The 25,526-nt window shown below is 37.9% G+C and overlaps 1 protein-coding gene across 9 annotated transcripts in view; it reads right to left on the bottom strand.

The window, feature by feature from the left end:
* Nucleotides 1-25,526, bottom strand: part of LOC104696376 (activating transcription factor 7 interacting protein) — an 88,573-nt gene that overhangs the window by 5,741 nt on the left and 57,306 nt on the right. For 6 of the 9 annotated variants that reach the window (XM_039571031.1, XM_039571034.1, XM_039571033.1 and 3 more), the window contains one exon: nt 10,377-24,975. In XM_039571031.1, coding sequence (XP_039426965.1) covers nt 23,530-24,975 — 1,446 coding nt within the window. In that variant the 3' untranslated portion in view covers nt 10,377-23,529. Of the gene's footprint in view, nt 1-1,012; nt 1,123-3,415; nt 3,602-4,488; nt 4,669-10,275; nt 10,355-10,376; nt 24,976-25,526 lie in introns of those variants that run through there. The other 3 variants (XM_039571036.1, XM_039571037.1, XM_039571035.1) reach the window with 3 other exon arrangements.

Here is a 25,526-nt window from a genome sequence, read left to right as displayed (position 1 = left end):
ACACACCCCAGGCAGGGCATTAAGCTGACAACTCATCATCTTTTCCACAGGTAGGTATTCAGCCACAGAAGGAAGAAAGAATGTGGCACCATTACCCTATCACCTTAAATTGATCACAAAAGCTCAGCCTCACCTTCCAGAAAATTTTGAAATAAGGGCACAAATGTGTTTTTTCAGTGATACTTCTTTTTTATACTGCAAAAACAGTCCTACGTCTCTCATATTAGTTAAGATGAATTCAGGAATGTCGTTACCATGCTTCAAGCCTGGGGTCTTTCAGGTCGGAATCTGGAGTAGTTTTTGGCATCTTAAGTGTTCTGTGTAATATTTGCTTCATTTATTCTCATTATTTATCACCGGGGAGTGCATTAAGTTGACGGTGTCTAGACTGAAAGGATGGTAAGCCACCTTCTTGGCAATATATTTACCATTTCAGGGTACCATAAGTAATGTAACTGCCCAACAGTGAGTGTACAGGCAATGTATTTGCAATTAAATTAAATGAGTCAGAGAAAATTCTCAAATTCTTATCAAAGGGGGTTTTAGGTGATGCGGGAGTAATCACCCTCAACATTGACTAAAAACTCTGAAATTTGGGAGTTGGCAACCTTGGGGATTTTGTCTGTACCTTGTTCTCCAACCTCAGTTTTGCAAACCGCTGTACTGAAAAACTGGTCATCCAATTCATAGCCAAAGCATGACTAAACGTTTTACTGCCAGTTCTTCTGTACCCTTGACTCCATGAGTCACCTGCAGACAACTCAAGCACTATTTCTCAGTATGTTCTCCTGGTAATTTGGAGAAGGCCAGGGTGAGCTAACAGATTGCACAGCTTGTACTATTCTGGGCAGGAGTTGCTGTAGCTGGCTAGGTGGTGCCCTGCATGAGAACTGGCTGAGAAGTGTCAACAAGGCATTTCACTGTTCTGCAGCTCACACTAAGAGCAGCCTGAGAGTCCCAGTGCAGAGACAAGGCTGTACATCGCCTCAGGTGATTTGAACACCCCACTCACAGTGTGCGCTTGCGGCGGTCGATGGTGCACCGTGAGCTGAGGAGCTCCAGAGCCCAGAGCCAGCCCGTTGTTCACCACGTAGGTTGTCTGAGGCATTCGCACTGTCATACCTGCAAGGAGAACAACAAACACTGTGAGTATTCAGTACTTACAGGCAGCTAAACAGAACATTGGAAGACCAGCCCCTTGGTTCAGCAGCTGAATGAAGCCAAATTTCAGACAGACTCCTCCGGCTGCCAGCGGACTGATGAAGCACTGCACAACAACAAAATCACCTCCCAGCCCCTGAAGCTGTAAAAGTGAGAGAGAGTGAGCGCTTGTGTTTGCAGAAGGGACATAATGTTTGAGGAGATTGACAGCTGGATTGACAATCTCACAGAATCAGATCTGAAACTAGTCAGAATTTACCTGTGAGAATATTATAGTGAGGAGAAGTGTGGGAGATACAGGGAGCTTAAGTATGAAAAGAAAAATTACATCATTTTGGGATTCAGAAAGGAAAAGAGAAATGCTGCTGCAGCACAATGTTATCCACTCAGAAGGCTGTGCTGTGGATGGCACTGAAAGCAAAAAAAGCTAAGTCACTGTCCAAGAAGCTTGTCCTCCCTCACAGAACATCTCTCGTCAGATTCCATGATGGACACTACTCACAGGCATCACCATTTCAGTTGTTCCCAGCAAACTGACCTGCCTGGCATGAATAAATGAGACAGTTTTATAGCCCTGTAACTAACATCCAAAACTCCTGCAAGTTACCAGGTTTTCATTTTATATCACAGCTAATTCTCTTAAGTAACATTTTATCTACTCACTGTTGGACATGTATGTTCTGTGAACTCAAAGCTTTTGCGCATTGTTATGGGTTGCCCAGGGTGTCCTTCCATTTCTGTCTAGAAATACAAGATTTGGGGCAATCTCTACCACACCCTAGTTCCACACTTGTGTGTGACTGAAGCATTCTAATACTCCGGAAGACAAGCTCACAGAGCAACGCATTATCGGGAAACCACAGCTATTACATGGCAATTTCTTCTCTCTATAAACACTCATCAAGCTACAGTCCGTAGGGGATGAGTGTCAGAAGTCTGTGTGATCTGCAAGTCCAAGGCAGGGAGCTCAGAGTGCTAAATCTTAATGTTTTATAATAAAGTGCTAAACACCAGGTAGGTGCCTTACATCTTCTTCCTATTGGAATCTAAGAAGCTGATGAAGCTGTGCAAACTCCTGTGGGATAAACAGTCACCTGAGCTGGCTACTTCTCATCTATGAGAATCCAGTAAGATCTGCTCGTTTAGTATGACTGTAGTTCTGTCTCAGGAAATTACAACCATCTGAACATGGTCAGAAATGCCTTAATAAGATATAAGATAGAAACGTAGCATCATTTCTGGATAGGTATACTACTCACTTGAGGCAGAAGTACAAAACTGCAATTTCCAAAACACTTTGGATGGGTTCTCACAGCCAATCTTTCAAAGACAAAGTGCAGCGATCTTACACCAGAAGCATCTGCTACTGGCACTAAAGGCTGTTGCAATGATAATATAAACCAATACACATCAGTAGCAGCATCACTACCAGGACATCACTAAAGCAGGCTCATACTCAGTGCACTAAAATAGGGAAATTTATGTTGAACACAAAGGTCTTAAAATAACCATAGTGTAGAAATTGTGGGGAGCAAAAGTAGGGCAGTTAAAATCCACCACTTTGTAACAAAATATCATTTAAGTTCTTTATTTTTGGCATCTATTACTCATTTCAGAAAATGAGTTTACTGCTAGAAGAAGGTATCAGTTATGCATTTGCAAGTAAAGGGGAATTTGCCAACATCTCTCCTCAAGGAAACTCAAGCATGTATTAATTTCTGATATATCCAGTGAGAAATTTAATCTCTTCAGGCCTTGAGACAGGAAGGAAATTTGCTGAGCACAGGACATCAGAGATTGTTAAGGAATTACATTAGGATGCCTGATAGAAATGTAACTTTTAGACAGGAAATCAAACAAGATTTTCTACATAAGTATATTTTAAATTTCCACCATAATAAAAAAATGTTCTTTATCTTTCTCAGAACAGTGGCACATGTCTCATTACCTTCCACTACCTTGTAAAGTATGGGACATGTCAATCACAGATGCTTAACTGGCAGAGCTAGTGCCTGGGATGACTTAAATCCAATTTTTCCTCATTCACATAGCTGCAGGTAGAATTTCTTAGTAGCCTAAGAATTTTCTCAAGTCTGTAAGCTGGGGAAAAAAAACCCTAACCTCTCTAACTAGGACCAGTATTGTAAAAAGACCAAACAACAAACCCAAATCAAAAAACTAAATGCCACATCCATCAGGTGGATCATACCAGCTGTGTCACAGTAAGAAGCACATGGAAGGAATCATCCCCTACCTCCAGTCTGTGGCGTGACTGGCCTTAAGCCTGGGCTGGTCATGACTGCTCCTCTTACAGGATTCTGAGCTGGTGGTGCAGGAATAGTGGTATAGACCACCTGATGCTTAGAAGGGGTTCTTGGGATAGGAAGCTTGGGAACAGCTGGAGCCATGGGCTGATGAGTTACATTCACTGTTGTCGAAGCTGAAAAAGACAGAGCACACCATAAACCTGAATTCCATGTCAAAGCCATATGCCTGTTCCAGAGTACACATCTCCTCTGGAAAACTGACTCATCTGAGCCATGTAAAATAAAAACTCTCTCTGTCTGCTTTGGGTAATGCAAGAAAAGTGAAAACAGCCTAAACAGTATTTTCACCTGAAATAATAAAGTCTATATATATACAGCTTCCTAACTGGAAAGATAAAGATAGTATCTCCCCACTCCCTGCAAAGGTCCTGCATATAAGCACAGTGGGAGAATATAAAATCCACCAAAGAGTCTGCAGAACACAGCAGTCATAAGATAATTCCAGTGCCAACTAATCTTCAACAATCATATACAGAAAAAGAATAAAAGAAAGAAAAAAAGAAGATCTATGTTTCTTTAGAAAGGGGAAAACATAATCACACTACAAAGTAATATTTAAGTAGGGATAGAACTTCAATGTCAGCCTTGCCATTCCCTCTGCCAGAAGAATTAACTGCCAAGTGCATAGGAACAGATGTAGGAGTGATGCTGATAATGTTTTTTCCGCCATTACTTAAAGAAGGTACAGGTTTATTCTCCCTCAGTTTTACCAACAACAGTATATTTAATAATTTCCATGACCATCCTTAGCATGATTTCTTCCTCTCCATGGAATTAAATTGATCCTGAATTCTTTCCAAATCAATAGTACTATCTTTCCCCTTTATCAGTTTAAAAGAAAAAAATGTTATGGGAAACTGACTAGAATGAAAGATTATGAAGTGACTCCAACATTCTGAATATTCACTTAAAAAGATTAGCACAATGTAGAACACACAGCAGTCTAATTCAAGAAGAAAAGCAGCCACTGCACTCACACAGTGATGTCAAATGAAATTACCTGTGGGTAATACATGTATGGTGGTCTGTGAAGGGCCACTTGTTGGCACACCTGGCTGCTGTACAGGGCTTGGCTGCAAAGGTGGCAATGGCTGCAGGGGTCGAGTCAAGGGCTGGGTGGGTATGCTCAGTCCTGTCACAGGTACCTGGCTCTGGTTCTGCTTCTGCTTCTTGCCATCTGCTTTAAAATAAATGGAACTTATAGACAATAGCAAACAGAAATTTTCATTTCTGAATCACTGTTTGAAACATCACAGAGTTTTAAAACCCTTTTGTCCCTCTCCCATTTACAGACTGGTGAGGATATTCAAAGCATGACATTTCTCTAACCTTTTTGTTTATGCAAACATATCTGAAGAAAACTCATTCAATTCTCCTCGTCTTCACCACCGCACTCTCTCCCCTGCCCAGACACACTCCACAATGTTTTATTCTATCATCATGAAGTCTGCATATTTCAGTGCAATTTGGAAACCTGAATTCAATGGAACACTATGCCAAAGTCTTTAAAGTTTCTATTAAAAAAAAAAAATCCTAAAACCTTTAAAAGGCCTAAACACTGCAGTACTCAATTAAATTTAGTTCCCTAAAGAAGTCTTGCCTACTTTTGATGTTTCCCTTTGTTCAATCTGTCAGTCCTGTTGCTGCTATTTTGAATTTTCATGATATTTACTTAAAAAAGGTGAAATCACTTTATTATTTATAGAAAACTTTAAAAAGAAAATCTGTTTTATCACACTGACACCCTCCTCGTCATGACTTACTGACTTGTGATACTGACAAATACTGCCTGTGTCTGTAGTTTACCACAGCAATACTTCTTCCTGCTTTAGTTTGTTTGTGACTAGATAAAATATTCATTAGAGTGCAAGTCTGTATCTAATTAAGACTTGGCCCAAGTTGAATAAAGAAGAATTGAGAAGCTTTCATCTGGATAGTTCAGCTACATTAAATTAGTAATGGGCAGAGGAGGCACCACTGAAGAGCTAAAACACACAAGATAGAAGAGTAGATTTTAAGGGCAGTCACTCAGAAGGATTCTTCCCTAATAAAACTGTACATGCATTAGCCACTAATTTATTAAAAGAGCATAGAATATAAAGAAGAAAATATATAAATAATCATTTTACTCTTGAGAAAATATAACAATATAGTGAGGATCACATAAAAAATGTTCAATTAGGTATACCAACTAGATTTCAAAGCATTAAGAACAGGGCTAATGCCACCATAGCTCAAAATATTAGCAGTTTGAGATTATTTTGATAGTCTCACTGAGCTGTGTTTAACACTAACTACTACAGCTTGAAGTAGCAGTACCCTTCACAAACTGCTGCATGATTCTATGAGACACAATTACAGAATCACAGAATCATCAAGGTTGGAAGAGACCTTCAAGATCATCTAGTCCAACCATCAACCCAGCACCAGCATAACCATGCCCAGACCATATCCCCAAAATTCAAGACCTCAAAAATAAAACACAGTATGAATTGCAGCCCATATTGTCTTTCTGTACACGCAACAGCCAAGCTACTTCACTGAAGCCATTTGATGAAAATATAATGTTCTTTTCTTCATTTGAAGTCTCTAAAAGGAGCCGTGAAGGGATGCTCATTTTGAAAACAAAAGGTGAGATGCTTCCTGCGCTTCTATCAACTAACAGGCCCTGTGATTGGTTCAAGCTTCTTTTGTTTTCCCCAAGTATGAGAACTTTCCCAGTGTTCAGTAAACTACTTGACTCTGAAGGGATTCCTACAGAGATGCATACATCTGTTTACTTCAAATATTTACAGACTGATGCACAGCTCAACTACCGCTGAATAATTCCAGTGATGTGAGTACACTCTTAGTCATGACTTGGAAGATGCACTTACAATCCAACAAGCAAAAACCTTTAAAGAATACTGCTGTAAATGTGCTTCAAGGAAAGAAGACAATCTCGACAAATGTGAGGGCTTTTCCAGTTTTGCTTTTGTTTTGAATTTCACACAGAGCAATTTCATTTACCCTTGACAAATCAAGAAGAGCCCTGCTGACATTCCAGTGACTGGAAACTAGGTCAGCATTGCACCAGCCACTGGAAATGATGACAGATAACCAACTAGACTTCATTAAATAAATGGACACAAATGGCAAAGGCTATTTAAGTAAAAAAACCAGCAAGGAAGACTGGGTACATAGTAAGCACAGGGCTAAGGTTAGAAGTAATCATGCAACAGTTGCAATATTAAATGAACACAGCATCATATTCACAAGCAAATGTGGACCTAGAGGAGACAGAAAAATATGGAAATGAGCATAAAATGGAAATTTTTACTACTGGAGGTGTAAGCAGAACTCCTAATCTAAAACAAAAATGGAAAAGAAGAGGGGCTAATTTCCACGCCAGAAACAGCCTATAACACTGCAGTTATAGCACAAAGGAGTTCTGAATAGTGTACTAGTTCATAACTGGTATAGCTGGATTATAGAACAGCAAACATGCCACAGGCATGTTCAAGAATAAGAAAAAAATTATCCAGTGAACTACAGATTTGTTAACCAGATAAAACACCTTATAAAATAGAAAATTGATTATGTATTTCATAATTTTTCCTACAAAATAATTAAAAAGCAGAACACAGCTGTTGTTAAGAGTACATTTATGTATGTATCTTAGACTACAGACCCACTTTAGACTGAATCTATTAATTGTTTTAATATTCATACAAAATAACTTAATGCAGTGTGCGACACAAGTATTTTATAAAAAAAGACAGCAAGGTCCAAAGTGCAAGTATTGCAAGATATTTGCAGACAGAAAGTATCTAGATTACTCTTAACATGGTTTCTCAAAAATTACACAATTTTCATTAATTCTTGCACACATCAGAAGATGTTATTATATATTAGTAGATATTAGGATTTAAATAAGCAGAATTAGGTTTACTTTTTATGTGGGTGACAATGCCTTAAAGAAAATAATCAGGATCTAAGTGTTCCCAAGAACACTATGTAAGTGTTCCTCTTCTATTTGAATTAGTGTTGAACTAATATTCTTGCAGGAAACACCGTAATGCTGAAGGTATTTTCTATCCTGAGGTTGTGTAAATCTAGAATAAAATAAAACTTGCTCCACATTTGCTGTAAACAGAGTGCAGTGGAAAAAATATTTGGCCACAGGTATATAGATGCTTATGATTATGCAAAAGCTGTTACAAGTGTACTCTTCCTCTGTTTAACCTTGAAGTTCTTATCAGAACGTATTCCTGAGAAACTTGCTCAAAAATCCTAATGCTGTGTTCTCACTGCATGGTGAAATGCAAGCTTTTATAAGGGTTTTGGTTCCTATGTTTCTACAGCTTATGTAAAAAACCCACTGACTTCTCACACAAATTCTAAAGATGAACTCATCTGCATTGGCTTCAGGCTATCAGCTTCTGCTTTGCAGTGAAGAGACACACAAGAGCTAACCTAGTATGAAAATACCCCACTAACCTTCCTCCTAACGGAAAGACAATTTTCTAACACCTGACAACTAAGGGGAAAGAATCTCACAATATCCCACTAGAGAAATTTTTAAGACACTGGCTCAAGCCCCAACAAAGAAATTGGGGAAGAATTAAGCTGTAATGAGGCTACAACTCTGTAGCACTTCTACCTAGAGAAGCAGTCTTACAGTTGTATGTGCAACTGTGGTGTTTATCTTCTATGGCAATTGTGAGGTGAACATCTACTTAATGCAATTAGGAAGGAAAAAAACTGTGGAAAATGTTACTTTGAGAAACCTTTAAATAGAAAATGATTAGCTGAAGTACATCACAATACTGTGACATGCTACTTTAAAACATACCACAAATCCATTTTGATCTATCTGCTGGGTGTCTTTTACAGAGTATTAAACAGGACTGGGGAGCTTAACCTTACCTGACAGCCTTACACAGTCCCAAAGCAACCACCTCTTTTATCTTTTTGAGAACTAACCCTCAGAAGAGATGACAGTGATAAAGACTTGATTGTGTCAGCTATTCTGCCACTCAGCTCATCAATTCAAAATCCTGGCTGAAAAGGACCTCTACTGGCTGTGTAGTCCGATTTCTTGTTGAAGTTGGACTGTCAATAACAACTTATTCAAATGATTTGTGGTTTTACCCTGCTGAATCTCAGAAACATTCAAGAGGGGAGTTTCTACCATCCCTCTGTGCAGCACTATGGTGACTTCTTTCCTCCTGAAGCTGAACTTGAACTTCCTGAACTTGTAGTTCATGGCCACTGCCCCTTAATGTATCATCTGGCACTGCAGAGAAGAGCTGTGCTCTGTCATTTTTGTAAGTACCCTCCAAGTAGCTGTAAGGCTGCTTAGTACCTCATCTCTTGCTTTGCTCTTAGCCAAACATGCCCTGGTCTGTTATCTCTTCTCACAGGTTGTGCACTCCCGGCCCTCACCATCCTGACACCATGAGTGAGGCCCTCTCCAGTGCTACCACAATTCTTCTGAGTTTGAAGAAGATGGAGCCAAAACTAGACACCGTATTTCAGCTGCGGTTCCACCAGTGCCAGCCTGGGGGAATACTTAAATTGAAATGAGAACACACTGTTGGCTCATACTCAATTCACTGTGCACCACGTATCCTCTACTGATAAGAGAACCAGACAGCTATCTGAATTGCATCATGCTTTCCTAATACTTGTATACCTCACACTCCCCTTTTGGTGATAACATCACATGGAACTATTCAAGGCCAGGCTGGATGGGGCTTTGAGCAACATGGTCTAGTGGGAGGTGTCCCTGCCCACGGCAGGGGGGGGTTGGAAGGAGATCATCTTAAAGATCCTTTCCAACCCAAACCATTCTATAACTCTACAATTTCTTCCTCACTGGAAGAAATGCTACCACATGCCAATATGATTTTCTACATTTGCGTAATACAAATACAAAGCAAGTCAAGCTATTAAGAATGTTTGTGTAGAACTTGAATGCACTAGCTAGAGAAATAACTATCACGGTTGTCCAGAGGAATCAAACTTCTTGGTGGGTGGATTTTAGAATGCAGCACAGGGACATGCATTTAGAGACCAGACAGACAGAAAAGTTTATCTCCAGTAGTAGAAATATGTTTCTTTCCAACGAAAATGGCAGCACAATACATGGTCTTAAGTAGAGACTCATTACTTCTCTGAAGTACTTCATTCTTCATTAATCCAATGCTAACTATAATTAGATTGGCCTACATTTACACAAGACTTATGTAAAAAGAAATGTGTTTTTTTACAAGATGAAGTGCATCCAAACTGCCAAAGTATATAAGAGCACGACTATATTTACTCTGCTCTTGGCATACAGTCCTAAAGCAAACAACAGTTTGCATTTGGTCTGTAAACTCTTGCACACAAAGTGTTAGTTAAACAAAAGATTAGAAGCTGTAATACTCTAATGCCTAAGTATCAGCTGTAGAATTAAAAGGGCTTTAATTATAATCAGTAAACAGAAAAAATAAATACATCTAGAAGAGCTTTCTAAAATATCAAGAACTCAAACATCTCAAACTACTCCCCAAGTCTGAGGTATTTTAACATAGATACCGATAATACTTAAATTAAAGGAACAGTAAAAATCTTAAAAGACTTTTAGTCCTTTTATTTAACATCTAAGAGAATTTTTAAACAAGAGTCCTATTTAACTGAAACACCAAGGAAAAAAATACACTAAGCAGAAAGAGAAGTTTATTCCTTTCTGTCATTCACGGGATGACATAACACTTGCAGCTCAATTATCCCTGCAGCTAGCAAAGTATTTTTCACGTACCTTGAGAAGCACTGTCATCCTCTTCATCCAGTGTAAGGTCAATGACACCTCCTGATTCACTTCCTGTGAACTTCCCGCTCTGAAAGACAAAACTCCTTCGTTTTGCAAAAGCAAATCCAGGGAGCACAGGTGGAAAAGGGACACATATTAAACATTCAGGAGAGGTCTCAGATACTTATTAGAAAGGAACTGATGAAATGAGAGCAAGAGAAGGTAATTTCAGACGAATATCCCAGGACTTGAAAAATGGGCGATAACCAAACGACTGTATTGCAGTAACAAGTATTAAACTATTTTCAGCTTTGGAAGGAGTAAAAACCCTGATGAATAGTAGCATATTGCTGTTTTACAGCTCAATGCATAACAATTTGCTGTTATAAAGTATATTTCAACTATGACTCCTAACATTTTAATCCAGTTGTAATCTGCGCTCTCCTCTGTAGTGGTGTAACTTTCTGACAGAGCAGTCATGAGGACAATATATTTACTTATTTTGAGACAGCTTGGCCTGTGTACTTAAAAAGACACTGACTTCACATTAAGAAAAAGGGAAAGCTTTTGTAAGCATACAAGCTGGAACTTCTATGCTTACAAAACATATCAAAAGCCATCAGAAAACTCCAATTGTACCCAGTAATTTCATTACTGTATTCTCACCCATTATGACAAATTTTAGCATTCTATTATTCTACATACAAATCTATTTTTAACCATCCCTTTAGAGAGCATAGAGGGATCTTCTAAGCTATTGCAGAGGTTAAATGTTTTAACAAAAAGCCCTAGGAGACCACCAAACAACATTTATCTTCTAGATCAACTGCTGTCCCTTGGCTGGTCAGACTGTGGGGATTATCAACATTTTCCCTTAGGTGATGAAAATAATATGGGAGAGGTCTTACATATTTCTGTGGTTTTAAATATACTTTCTAGAAAAAAATCGTGATTATATCAGTTTCTACTTCCTTAAACTTGCTACAAAATTTAGTTGTGGTATCTTCTTCTTGTTGTTTTGTGGAAGAGATTATCACTTATTGTTGGACTGAACTGCTACTGATTTATGAATTAGAGTCAACAAGTTTCCTTAACACAAAGAGTTACAAAAACACTGTAATTATCAAAAATCTCTGAGCAATTAACATGGAAAAAAGCGTAAGTTATCAGACCCACATAGTCTGTACTAATGCTGACATGGTCCCTAAGAATATTAGAGATTTTTCTGTGCAGTCAGATGGTGACAGATGCACAAAGCCTAAGCACTGAGATTATCTGTTCTGTGACCTTTCATTTGGGCAAAACGAAGCCTTTAAGGAAGTCTGAAAGGCAATTCTTACACAGGCAAGGCTCTGAGGAGAAGCAAAAAGAGGTATTGTACGATTAGTAAATGCAAGCAGAAGCTGCCTGAATTATCACTCACTGAATCTGGAGTGCCTGGCATGACAGTTCTCTTTACTATGCATTATTACAACCTGGCTTCTTTTTGCCTTAAGTTCTGATGCTGCCACTGATGAAATGCTGCTAATAAAATACAATACAAGATTTGAGTAAGAAATATCTAACTACTTATGTTCACAGGTGATAGAACAGAGCTCTACAGGGACTCATCTTTCCTATACACAGAGAAACGTATTTCAGAATTACTAACCATGGAATTCTTCTGTTGAGTGATTGCTATTTAAAATACTTTCTAGCTACAGGTTTCTTAGTATGATGAGCTGATTTAACCACTTAGAAGCTTAAGAAAAAGGCACATTAAAATAATCAATGATAAACTGATTAGCATAAAGTCAAGAGGCATTTCATTCCAACTTGATGATCTTCCCAGCCAACAATGTGTATTTTGAACCACGGCTCTCTCTGCCAGGAGAAAGCAGATTGAAAAATGGAGAGGGAGATCTATAAGGAACTGGAGAAAAAAAAAAAACCTAACACCAAGCTACTGATTTCTTATCACTAAAAAAGAGATTAGTCAGAAGTAATTTCCTTTCAATTCTTCCTCTGCAAGGGAATCAAAATCCTTAGAAAAATACTCTGTATGACAGCTAACTGTTTTGAAGCCCTACTTGACTGTGCCACTTGAGAAAGTTCTCTGAATTTCCATGTCAGCAAGTGTCATGGCACGCATTTCTTTATTTTGGTGTGTCTGGAAGGCCAAATCTTGAGTTAGTTAAACAGGCAACTATTAAATCAGCTCAGCCAACAAGGTCTCATACATGCAATCCTCAGGAAGAAAGACCTCTTAGCCGACCACACTATTCAAGGCTTTTTACTAAATTAGCCTGGATAGCAACCTCCTCAACAGGAGCTATCCAGAAGTAGTTAGGCTCTTCCTGCAGCCCATCCTAGGAGCTACAGATCTGCAGGGAAGCCTTCAAGCAGAGCTCTGTGGTACACCCCCAGTCCTGGTTCTGGGACACACATTCCAGCTACTCCAAGCAGATGCAGTACTCAATACACAGCACACCATGAAGTCCTGTATCCCTAGCCTCCCCAACTAGATAGATTCCCCTACTTCACCAACTGTGCATTTCCCTCAAATGAAATTCAGGGGTACAGGAAAATCTTAAGGAAATTTGAAAAAACAAAAAAGCTGAACATTGTGTTTCCTACCTAGGGGAGCATGGTATAGGCAGGGTATCCCCACACAAAACAGACTGCTCATTATGCCTGTCATAACAGTCAGGATTTTGACTATTTGCAGCATCCACCTACACTCAAAAGGAGGAGAAGTATCCATTTCTGTATTTTGTAGTGTTGGCACACACAGTTTTCAGATACTTGTAGATATCTCAAATTCAGGAATGAAAAGGAAATTCAGAAAGAACTGGCAATCAGGTGTTAGAAGATTGGTCTACACTACTTTCCCATAGTAAAATTAAGCATCTCCATGATCTAAGAGAGCAACTTTATCACCTTATCCCAGATGTTTTTGCAGTACTGATACCACAAGAATGGTTAAGACCTACAAATTTAACCACACGGCATCATCTCTCTGAAATGCAAGTAATAAAGTGTTTTCAGAAAACCCTGTGCTGAACCAAACAAGAAAACAAAACCACCCCTTTTTAGTATCGTGACTTTTTTACCCAGAAATTCTCTCAGGGAAATTTTTGTAGTACAAGGACTTGTGAAAACTCTAGTTTACAACAGCACTACGTTTGAGGAAAGACTACAGAGAAACAACTGCTCTTTTCTTCCTTAAAAAGGAGGGAATCGGATTCTTTGGAGAAGACTGCCATGTTACACATTAGAAATGGAGATTCAGATGTGCTGCTCTGAGCAAAATTAGAACCCAGCTTCAGAACACTTGCAGCTCTGATGAAGTAAAGGGGGAGCCTGGCATTGGACTTTCGGTCATGTACAAACAACACTTCCATTTGTGTCAAAAACAGAAACAAGAGAACAAGGTCTTTCAGCTCCTAGGATTAGATTTCAGCAAGCATTTGGGTAGACACTGGTAAAGCAGAAAAGTGTAGTCAAAGCATTCTGGTCTGCTATCACTTTTTAGCTATCTCCAAACACAGGAAGCCAACAACATGAAACTGCTTCAGCTGATCTCTGCAGAAGAACAAGATGATGCCATCTTAACACCATTCTATCAGTACAGCCACATTAGTAAAATATTTAAAACCACTAACAAGACCCCTAAACATATGCCTGATGTTTTAGTTCACATATTGCCTAGCAAGTCTTAGTAACAAAGGATTCACACACCTTAGAATACAAATAAGCTGAAACAGAAACAAAACAATCACAGCAATATAAAGTGATCTGTATATATTTAAAATGTCACACTTACAAATAACAAACACAAAACCAAACCCAACAAAAGCACACAAAATCACAACCCCCTAAGCCAACCTGTCATCATTTGTCATAACCAGAGCACCTGTCTCCATACCAAACAGAAGCTGCACTTAAAACTGATTGTTTACAACAGCATCTGGGCAATTTCAAGTAATCTAGCAGAAAAAGGTTTACATTGAGATTTAAAAGAAATGTAAGCTACCAAACCCCCTTTTCCATCCCTTTACAGCTCATGTATCTTAATGTATGTGCCTTTAAATTCCAAGTAAGTAGAAATCCTCCAAAATACTGTCATTCATATTGCCATTTTGGATCTGTTTTATCCATAGCAGGTGAGTAAAGTTTGTATAGCCTGGAAGTAGCAACATCATGGGCTGAACCATCCAGTTAACCACAATTGTGTCTGAGTTGCCTTAGTTTAAATATCTCTCTCTTTTTACATGGCAGTGTAAAAATCTTAACATAAAACAATGGAATGAGAAAAGTGAATTAAAAATTGAATTAAAAATTCAGCCTAACAAATCCCACTTTAAAATGCCAGTTTTAAACATATATGTGAAAAAATCTTTACCAAAAAAGTGAGAAAAATACAAGACTTCATCTTTTCTTGACTTCCCAGTTTTAATATAACCACATCTTTAGTCTTCAGCTGGTAGGTGAACTTCAATTTGCAATTAAGATGTTTTGCATAAAAGCAGTATGTCCTGTAACTGAATACTTCATACTGAAGTCTAACACAGACCAGCCCAACACAAGGCGCACAACTTGCAGGAAAAAGGCAAAACACAAGGCTAAGTGGGGGGTGAGGACACAAGGTATAACTAAGAGCAGAAACAAAGATGAAAAAAAGAAGCAGGAGGAGGAAAAAACATAGCAAGGGAAAAGAAAATAACAAGCCATGCAGCATCTGAGCATGCACCACCACAAGTATGGAAGGATGAGTTAAGTGTACTGCAAAGTTACTTCGCTATTCTCAGTGTTGTGCATTTTTCCTGAAACAGCCCACCAAGGAGAAGGCCCTTCACACTTACAATCTGTTTTGAAAAGTGTGCTCTTTTAAGAAAATCTTGTCAAATTGCAGCCCCTCTGCCCCAGCTGCTTTAGTCTGCAAAGTCATGTCCACACCTACTGCAATTACCAACATGAAATGATCTGTTTGTGTGTAAGATGCCCCAGGCAAGCAGCTCACTTGGCAAGTGTGAAGGAAAAGTATTTTAATGGCAAGCACAGAACTTGTGAAAGCAGCAACTGAAAGACCCTAGAAGAGAGGGCAAAACTGAAAGCATAAACACTTATCTCTTTCAAGTATCTGAGTGTAACCTGCCAAGTCCTGAAATAAACGTCATAACCTCTTCTAAATTCCTCTTCATCAGTTACATGGAAACTGCTTTATAGTGCATATGGAAGTTAAAACAATGGAAAGTATGCATAAAATGAATGCAACTATTCAAGTTTGTGCATTTTTTACCGCTTCACATTAGAAATTGGTATTTCTAAGTGTCTACTAACTGCAAAACTTTTGCTTAAAACTAACATTTTCAGATTTCTTGACCAGGAAAACTACTAGAAACAAGACTTTGTATTAACTAATTATATAAAATTGCTATTCATATTTCAGTTATTACACTTCAGGGTTTTCTACAAAGAATCAGTAAAAATTACCTATGCTTACAATTTCATGCATTTTCCACTGCATACATAATATCTGCTTTCTTCCAATCCCAGCCACTAAAGTCTTTTTAAGCATTGAAGAAAGTACTGAGAAATAGATGGACTGACATATAAGATATACTTATGGGGATAATTGCTAGGAAAAAGCAGCAATAATACAGTTTTCCTTGATAAAGAAAATAATTGCACATTGACTTTCTAAAACCGGTGTCATATGGATATTACAGAAATTTAAACAGTAAGTATAATAGAAAAGGGGTTCTTAGAGGTAATAAAAATCATGGAACGTGTCAAAAATGGATAAATACAGGGTCACCTGAACCTGAAGTCACAATTAAGATTTGCAATAAAACCAATGTAAATGTTTTATAATTAAGAACTTTTTTCCTTCTTTTGGAAGACTGTCATAATATCCCCTATGCCATTGACTTGTAGTATCAAATAATTAATCTACACACTAGCAAACAGTATATTAATGAGGGGGAATCAGAAGGGCATCAGCCTCGCAATAAAATGAAGGGCTGGTTCTGGTGTTCAAGTGATTCTGGAAGCAGTTTCCTCATCTGCCTCTACAAAAGTGTGGACACTCAGACAGGCTACTACCACTACACTGTTTTTCCACTCGCAGAGACTGCTTCGCACTGTTGTAAAATACTGGAGTGGGAGAAAGAATATCACCTTAGCTTTGCTAGCCAGCAACTTTTTCAGATCATTACTGCTACAAATTAGGTTGATTTGTCATTTGCAATTTTGAAAAGAAAGAAAAAGCTTTTTTACAGACACTTATCTCCACAATTTTTTCTACTCCAATACCACAAGGAAAACAAATGTAAGGAAGGAGACAATTTAAGGGCGAAAGCACATATGGTAGACATGATATTGAGAAAAGAAGTTATCTCCCACCGTAACTGCAACTGTGAAATTTAACAGAGAAAAAGTTAAAACACCACAGCACATATACACCAATGGCAAACTACTGTAAAAAACTGGGAAAGAAACCTCTAAAGCTCAAACTGAACAGCTCAACAACATGCACATGTATTGTACCACATGAAAAACCAAAAGCTGCAAGTTGGTATTTTTGAAGAAAGTTCTGAATATTCACTTCTCTATTCACATATGATAGATACGATTTTAAAAGTTTTGGTATTATATAACGCCACAGTTCAGTTCATCACAAAGAGATAACAAGGTTATTGATTGTAATGCCACCTGCTTTTCATAAAGGAACATTTCAGTATGTAAAAGTGAAAAATTAAGGGGAAAAAATGCAACAATGAAAAAATAAATTGCAAAATAAAAAACGTATTTCAGGGTAGTAAATAAAATTTCTGAAGACTATGTGTGGCACACTGACACAGTGGAGACAATTTTATTAAGTTTCTACTAGAAAAAAAGACCAAACTAGAAAAAAATCTGGAAGTTGTAAACCAGACAATTCATGAAGCATCATACCACCACAATAACACATGATGCACCAAGGCGTTATATAATAGCAAAATCAATCTTAAATTATGGGGAGTGATGTTAAAAATATGTCTCGGGAATGGGATGTGCATAGAGAGGGTGGTAAAACTGTGTTTGTATGCGTAATTATAAAGTCAATATTTCATTTTTAGTCATCCATATACAAAACTACAGATTGCAAGCACAGTTTAAGCAATTGTGAAAATTATTTTTTTTATACATTTCTGAGCATATTACAGTCACAGACTACTTCAGGGTCAGCTTTATCATTCTCAACCGTTGTTTTTTCCAATGCAGTAACTCCCACAAAACTGAAATAATTATTCCAGCCTTGCAAAGATGTCATGAAAATCTACTCAACCACGTACCAAATATATTTGTTGTCTCTTATCAAGGTAAAAAGGAAAACGATAACGCAATAAAGGAAGCAGTTTACCATGATCAAAGTTTACAAAAAATTTCACAGTGCTGCAATACATGTTTTGATAGTGTGTGGTTGCATATTTGCATAATACTAAAAAACTCTTTTAACAGACATTTTATGTGTTGCATTCACAAGATTGCTACATTCCCCTTACCCTTAACTGGTACTGTGCAACACTTCCTACAGAACAAGAACAATGTAAGCACGGAAAAAGTGAATAACCAGTTATAGTAACCCCTAAGTGTTATATACCCTCTCACTTCTTTGGTGCAAAGAGCAGATGATGGTCTGGCTACCCCTATTAACAAGAACACAAATAAGAGATTGGTTGCCAGCATAGCTGGTTTTAGATGCTAGTAATCCTAGTCCCAATTAGAAGTTACAAAGAAACACTTCACACAATGCTAGAAGTATTTTTCTGCATCTGTGATTCTCTTTTTCCTTTATCAGCCAGTTAAAAGGGTATATAATAAACACAAACATACGTGCACACACACACACATCTCTTTACTGGTTCTTACTCTTTGAAGGCGAAACATGTACCTTATTTCCCCAAAACTCACTGACAGTTTCCCAACAGTATCATGTGGGATGGCTGTCTTGGATGGTGGAAGACCATCTTATTGAAAAGTAAATATATTTATAATACTTTTCAGATTAGTTTACCACAGCTTTTTAAAGCTCCATGCCTGGAGTAATGGCATAATCAATTAGATTGTTTTAATATCTCCTCCAAAATTCTTGGCCCCAAATAACAAATTTGGGCCTACAATACACAAGTATATTTACCCATTTAAAGCTGCTCTCAGTAGCTGGGGGTGGTTTAAGTAACGCAGGTAAGTCACAGGGAAAGACAAATCACTTTAAAAGCCACACAATAAGGGATTCACTTTAACTGTGTTCCTTAGAACAGCCATCCAATTCAGCTACCTGATGCCCTGCTAACAACTTTATAATTCAGATTTCTAATTAGTGTTGGGCAAAGGTTCTATCTAACAGACGAGAGCTAGTGGCATTTTAAACAGCGTGAACATAACCCCAAGGTCATAGACAAAAGCCAAGCAGCCCATTTTACATATATAACTATATATGTTTATTTTCAGTGACAAAACCATGAAATTCAAGGAAACATATTCATCAATAATGCTTCAACAACATAGAATTAATAGCTGCTTATAAATTGTAAGCTGACATATCCATTTTGCTCACATTATTTCCCAAGAGACACTCACAAAGTTTGTTACACATTGCAGAATAAAGAGATAGGAGTTATAAATGTACTTTATTAATGTTGTACCAGATGAATTTCCAATAGTCAGCAAAATAAATTAAACTGTAGTTCAACCAAACAAATCAAGGTATGTCAGAAGCAATGGGAAATGGATAGGACGCTGGTGGACTTTTATTTAATAAACTAATAGTAGCTGTAAAGTGAAATGCACAGATGAAATTTAGACAGAAAAAGATATTTACTCCTTAAGAGGGCAAGATGCACATGAAGCAGGGAACAAGAAACAAAAGACTATTCACCTGACCTGGTGTTTTGATAAATATAATGCAAACATTCTTGACCATTGACTTATGCCAGACATTTTGAACACATCAAACCCTGTTCAGATTTGTTCCCTGTTACTTTATGTTACAGTATAATAAAACTGCTTTCATAGATTCTCTCAGTATACCATAGCTATATTTATATATTATATATATTATATATAACTCCTGTATCTATAACTGGGATACATACTAAAATACTTTAAAACCATTGTAAAGATTTGCTATATAATTAAAAATGCCTTTGCCTCTGTAACAATAATATTTACCCCAATACATTAAAAGTGCTTGTCATGTCTTCAAATGCAACTCAAGGACCCGAGGCACTGGAACGGCCATTGGTAAAATGACTGGGACCAAATAACAACCCTTAAATTTCTCTGTATGCAGAAAAAAGCTGAAGATGAAAGACTAACAGAAGTAGTAAGAAGCCCCCTCCCACATCCCTGCAGCCACTCCTTTTGGAGCAAGAAGCAGAGAGAAAGGCTGAAAAACAAGAAACAGTCATACAGCAAAATCGCATGTCCAAACTGCATACTGAAAACTTTGACTATGCTGACCTAAACAGCAACTACTGAGAAGCTGTACAGTTCAGGATAACCAGAGGTATTAGACTAAAACCACAACAAACCCAAGAACAAATTCAATTTCAAAGCATCCTTCCAATCCCTTCAGGTATTTGACACTATGTACAGTGGAGCTCTTCACATGGTACAGAGAAGGTGCATATAGCAAAGAAAATTTAACATACTTTAAGATACCATGCTAAGTTCATAAAAACAAAAAGTAGTTAGAGTTGCCCTTAAAGTAACAGCTGAGATTTCCAAACTTAACAGGAAAGCACCGAGAAAACAAGTTCTAGATTCACAACACTAGTACAAAAGCTGAATTATGAAAATGAGATGTAAAACTAAATTTATGGAAGTATTATGTAAGGAACCAGTCATTCTCTACTGTTTTCAGGGTCACCTCCATCAAAAGAAATGGAATTTAATCAATAACATAGCGGCCAGTATTAATTTAGTTGACATAGACTAAGTGCTGTTTTTTGTTTGTGTTGGGTTTTTTGTTTTGGTTTGGGTTTTTTCTGGTGAGGGATTATTGGCTGGTTGGTTGGTTTTGCTTTTTACGGATTTTTTTGCAACTGAAATGAAACAGTCTTATTTTAGGACAAGATCTAATTAGAAAATTCAAGAGTCACAGATGATAAACTTCTATCAAAGAATATATGTTAAATTCAGATTCTTAAAGTGAATTTTAAATGATGATTGACAATTTTGCATTAAATTTGCAGCCAAAGTCTAAATCTAAGTTTAAACAAACTATTCTTAACCTGTTGGTTCACCAACCAGGTTCGCTTATAGCAGAAAAATAATGGGAAAAAACCCAAGAAACTCTGTTATTCTGCTGTTTGAGGTTCTCTGCTGATACTGCAACTGAGGAGTACAATTCATGTCCATTTTGATAGAATTCATTATGCTCACACAGCATAACTTGTACTGCCATGAACAGCACTGACTAGAAACTTTACCCCTTGCTCTCCACATTACTGTACTCACAGCCAAAACTGAGTATACAAAAGCTGCAAAATATGCATTTGGTTTACTTCAGTTTTTTCTAGACATAAAATACATGTAGGAAAGATTCATTTAACACTTTAGGTGGGAGGGGAAACAGGAGAAAGATTTTTCAGTTCTGGAAGGTTAGAAAGATGTTCTACTAACTAGAATTAATCCAAATTTTACCAGAAAGCTTAGTAAACAATGATCCCGGGTCTTGTGAAGCAACAATACTTCCAGCCCAAACGAGGAATACTTTCTAATTTAAAAAAACTTCTCCCATACAAAACCTACTATACTACAGTATAGTAGTTATACTGCAGGCAGTAGTTCTGAAGAATCAGGTTCAAAGTGAAGGTAGTAAGAGGACGCCGTATAGTTGGTGCCAACAGAATTAGAATTTAACAAATGAGAATCCAGAAATACCCAATTATAAGCCAACAGAATGGAAGTCAAGTTAGAAGCCAAATGATAATCAAAAAGAATTAGAGACATGCCAAAACTGGCCAAGAGAGTCCCTCTTCCTGTTTTAATCACCAACTAGATTTATGTTGAAGAAGGAAGCCACCAGCAATTTGCTGTTGCACTAAGTCACCCAGATGCAGTTAGAACCAGAGCAGGGCGTGTGGTCAGTATGATCATGGTATGCAGCAAGAGGGAACACAGAATCATCTCCTGGCAACGTACTTTTCTTGTTTCTGGAGGGTAAATGTTCAATGCCAGTATGCTGGAAGAAGCAACTACCTAAGACAAAGATGGAAACATTTTTTGGGGGCAATAGTAATACATACCCATCCTGGTGAAAGTTTGGATTAAATTTAGTTTTGCTGACTTACGAATTCTATGAATCCCAAAAATTTGGAAATCTGTGTTACCCTAAAATATCCTAGAATAAGTTAGTGCACAGTTCTTCTATAATTTGAGAACTGTTTGCCCTTTGTTTTTCTACTTTTTCTTCTAGCTGTTAGAAAGGATCACTTTCTCTACCATCTCTAATTGATTTACTTTAGGCTTGACAAAATGATCCATGCTTTCTTTCCTCTAGTCATTGATATCACAAATTAATGCTCCTACTAAGGAAGTAGGACTGTGCAGAAGTAATTTTTATATTAACAATTACATCAGATCAACTATCTCAATCATAGGTAAATTTAAGATCACTACAGAACTTTTAAAACCTTTCAAACGTGTTCCATTAAAAAATGGAGCACTGTGTTGGTCTTACACTTTGGAAAATTGATGCAGTAAGTATGAATAACCTACACAAAGCCGCAAAGGTAAATCTTATAAGCAAAGATGAAAACTCCAACATTTCAGGCATCAAGTTCTCTGTACAGACTATAGCAGTGTCTACATAGAGTATACACTATAACAGAGTGATAAATCTCATTCAGTATTTGAAAGCCTATCCCTGCAAGGAAGTTCTCCACAGAATTAAGAGTTTATCATGGTCAATTTGTCATTTCTGCTGGGATTTTTCTCTATTTTGTCCATTGTTGAGCAAAACCAACACTTCAAGTGAAGTCCTTTGTGTGATAAGCCATGAATATGTAGTGCATGTGTGCACACATTTGAAAAGGACAAAGCAATGTCTGTTTCACTCAGTTAATATAATGGAAAACAGTTGTAAATGCTACACTGTTTCTTCTTCCAAAGTGGGCCTACCATAATTTGTGATTCTATAACCAGTATTCTATTTTTATTTACAGGACGATCTCTTGTCAGAATCTATGATGAAAATTATTATTCACATCCACTATCCTGAGAATTCCTAACATGTAAAAATCTATGGAAAAGATAATGACAGGATCAGTTTACTAATCTGAAGAAGATAAAATCAAAAATATTATTTGGACAGCATTCAGTGGGGCAGAACAGGATGTACTTATATTACACTGACAAAGACTAGAGCGCAAAGATGATGTGAAATGCAGTGAAGGGATTGGTGAGAGGAAATACAAAAAAGCCTCTCACAAGTTAGGCACAGAGACAACACTCAAACTCTAATTACCTGGCATTTAAGCAAGAAATTGTTTTCAGCTCTTTTGAGAATGTTTTCCCCATTTCATGCACAACCAGAGAGATCCCAATTTTAATACCACACATATTAATAATGCCTTTGGAGAACAGAATGACTGGAATCCTAAGCCAAAAATATTAAATAGGAAAAGACCTGCATTGCAAATCTGCAGCTCACAGAGAAAATCAATTTAGAAGAATGTTTTAAAAAAAATAAAATAAAGGCACAGTCCTCTGGTAGGTCTGATAATTTGAACAGAGAGTGACAGTGGTTAAGCAAATCCAGGTGTTTTCACACGTATGTATATATTTGTAGTGCATCTGTGTCTATTTTCATTCAACTTCTACTTTCTTGGTGCTCTTCAGTAATCAAGTATTTGATTTTTAAGATGCTACATTAGTGCCAGCAGGCACAAAATGGTATGATAAATAACACTCTTCACAAAATAGAAAAGCCACACTCTTAGTGAAGAAAGCATATCTTCAGCTAAGTGGAAATCAGTATCTCCCTTTAATGTTTTTTAAATAGCTCTGCTCAGCCACTTGAAAGAGTCCCAGCTGCCACAAAAAGTCATACAAACTCCAAGCCCTGCTCTGTTTAAGTTTCTGCTCCATAGCTCACATCTTGAGTGCAAACAGGATACTTCTTGCTGAACTAGACCATAAGAAATTTCCTTAGTAGACCAAGTAAAAAACCAAATCTGATAATTTTTCCATTTTAGCAATTCATCTGAAACTGATTCTATTACAGAAGCATCAAGTCATTGGTTCTTGCTTTATCACACGCTTTATAAAGACAGGTTTGTTACAACAGCCTTGAAGGGGACCGGCAGTTAGATTCCCACCAGTCATGCTCTTGGGGAGAAACACCTTGGAAGAACTGTGGTTCAACAGGATGGGGCTTCTGCAATTCAGAGCTGGGTGTCCCTCAGGGACTAAAGCCACAGAGTTAGTGCCAGGTGGCACCACAGATTTTGCAGGGAATAAAATTTTGTTTTGTTCTAGAACAACATGTTTCACAGAAGAGGTGGATGCGCCAGATACTGATTCTTTTATCACTTCATTTGGGATCTTGCTATATCGATAACTGGGGGCATTATTTCCCATTATATCTGACCAGGCCCTGTAGTGAACCTCTGCAGATCCCCAGTAGTGTCTAATAGCAGACTCAGAGCGATGGCCTGTCACTGTCATTATTTCTCTAGGCCCCAGTCCTGCTTCACACAGTAGCTGGATGGTGGTAGTTCGGAGAGAATGATTGGTGTACCGCTGAGAGAGCCTGGCTGCCACACTTATCCTGGGCATCATGGTGCCCAGGTAGTTCACACCCATCGGTTCTCTTTTGTACCAGACAGGCTGTTCTTGCATTTGCTCTGACGTTAGCTTTAGAGGGTGCAGGTAAAAGGCAGGGGGCTCTGGAGGCAACTTGGACAAATAAAGTTCCAAGGAAAAAACAGGACAGTTTGGGTCCCCAGGCATATCATACATTTTACCCATTTTATGAGGATCTTCGCCATTTTTTCCTTTGCCAGGATACCTAAACATAGCATATCGACGCCCATTCTTGTCCTTCTCAACAACAAATGCATCTGGAGCCAGATCTCTTAGAATCTCCCTCCCTCGCTTGGCAAAATGCAACTGCAAATCAAACCACACCTTGTTGACGAGTGCCAGTGGACTGTGCAAACCCAGCACACCAGATTGCTTAATCTTACGCAAGTCCTCGGCAGCTATAGGAGGATGGTGGTGAGTCTCATCCTTCCCCTGCATGCGCAGCATCTTCAGCACGCTCACAAACACCATGTTTGCACTCGCAAACTCTTTGTCCTTCATTAAGCAAATCTGACGATTATAAGGTGGCATTTTGAGATGCCGGTTTAAGCCAGCACGCATTGACTTGTAGCTTGCCACGCTGTAGGTATTTCCATCGTGATTTCTTATAGTGTAATAAAACTCTCTTAAGATATCATTGAGTTCACTTACTGGAACCAATTCAAAGCTAGGATCCTTGCCATTTTTGGCCAGCCACTGTTTTAACAGGTTAGCTGCCCAGCCAGTCTGCTTGTGGGTGTTTTTGATGCTCTTAGCATCCTCTTCCTCTTCCTCCAATCCAAAGAGGACATCCTCAGGGAAGTTAAAATTCGTCTGTGCTGCTTCTACTGCTTCTTTATTTTCTGATGAAGTCTCTTCCTGTTTCAACTGCTTTTTGAAACAATTGATCAAAGTTGTACCATCAAACATGCCACAGGTATACGGCACACAGCGAACTACTTTTTGATCTGAGAGCTGCGAAGTGTGGAGTAATATACAATATTCTGGATTTTACGTAAGAAAAAGCAGGTGGCATTAACTGGATTTTTCAAATGAATGGCAAGTCAATTCCATACCTCACTAGCCAATTAAAATGCATCAGGTCCTTCTTTTCTAACCATGACATTACACATGCTTTAACTGATTTCACGGAAAGCAAACCTGGAAAATACACTACACAACAGAAGACTGAAAACCAGAAAACAACCTATGCCTTTTATTTCCCTCCTCCTAGTTCACCTTCCACTGCTAAATACCACTATCATACACAATCTCTCTTTCCAAATTTTTTCCAGGTTTCAGGCTCTAACTGAAGAAAAATTCCAGAATATGCATCTTATACTGAAAATTAAATCTTAAAACTGTACTACTGTCATCCATTATGGCACTGGATTTCCTACATATTAAGTACTGACAAGAGTTTTAATAGCTATAATCCACAG

Source organism: Corvus cornix, chromosome 1A (assembly GCF_000738735.6).
Source record: "Corvus cornix cornix isolate S_Up_H32 chromosome 1A, ASM73873v5, whole genome shotgun sequence".
In the NCBI taxonomy this organism is placed as follows: Eukaryota; Metazoa; Chordata; class Aves; order Passeriformes; family Corvidae; genus Corvus; species Corvus cornix.
The sequence above is the reverse complement of the archived record's forward strand: the minus strand, read 5'-3'. Positions and strand labels throughout refer to the sequence as shown.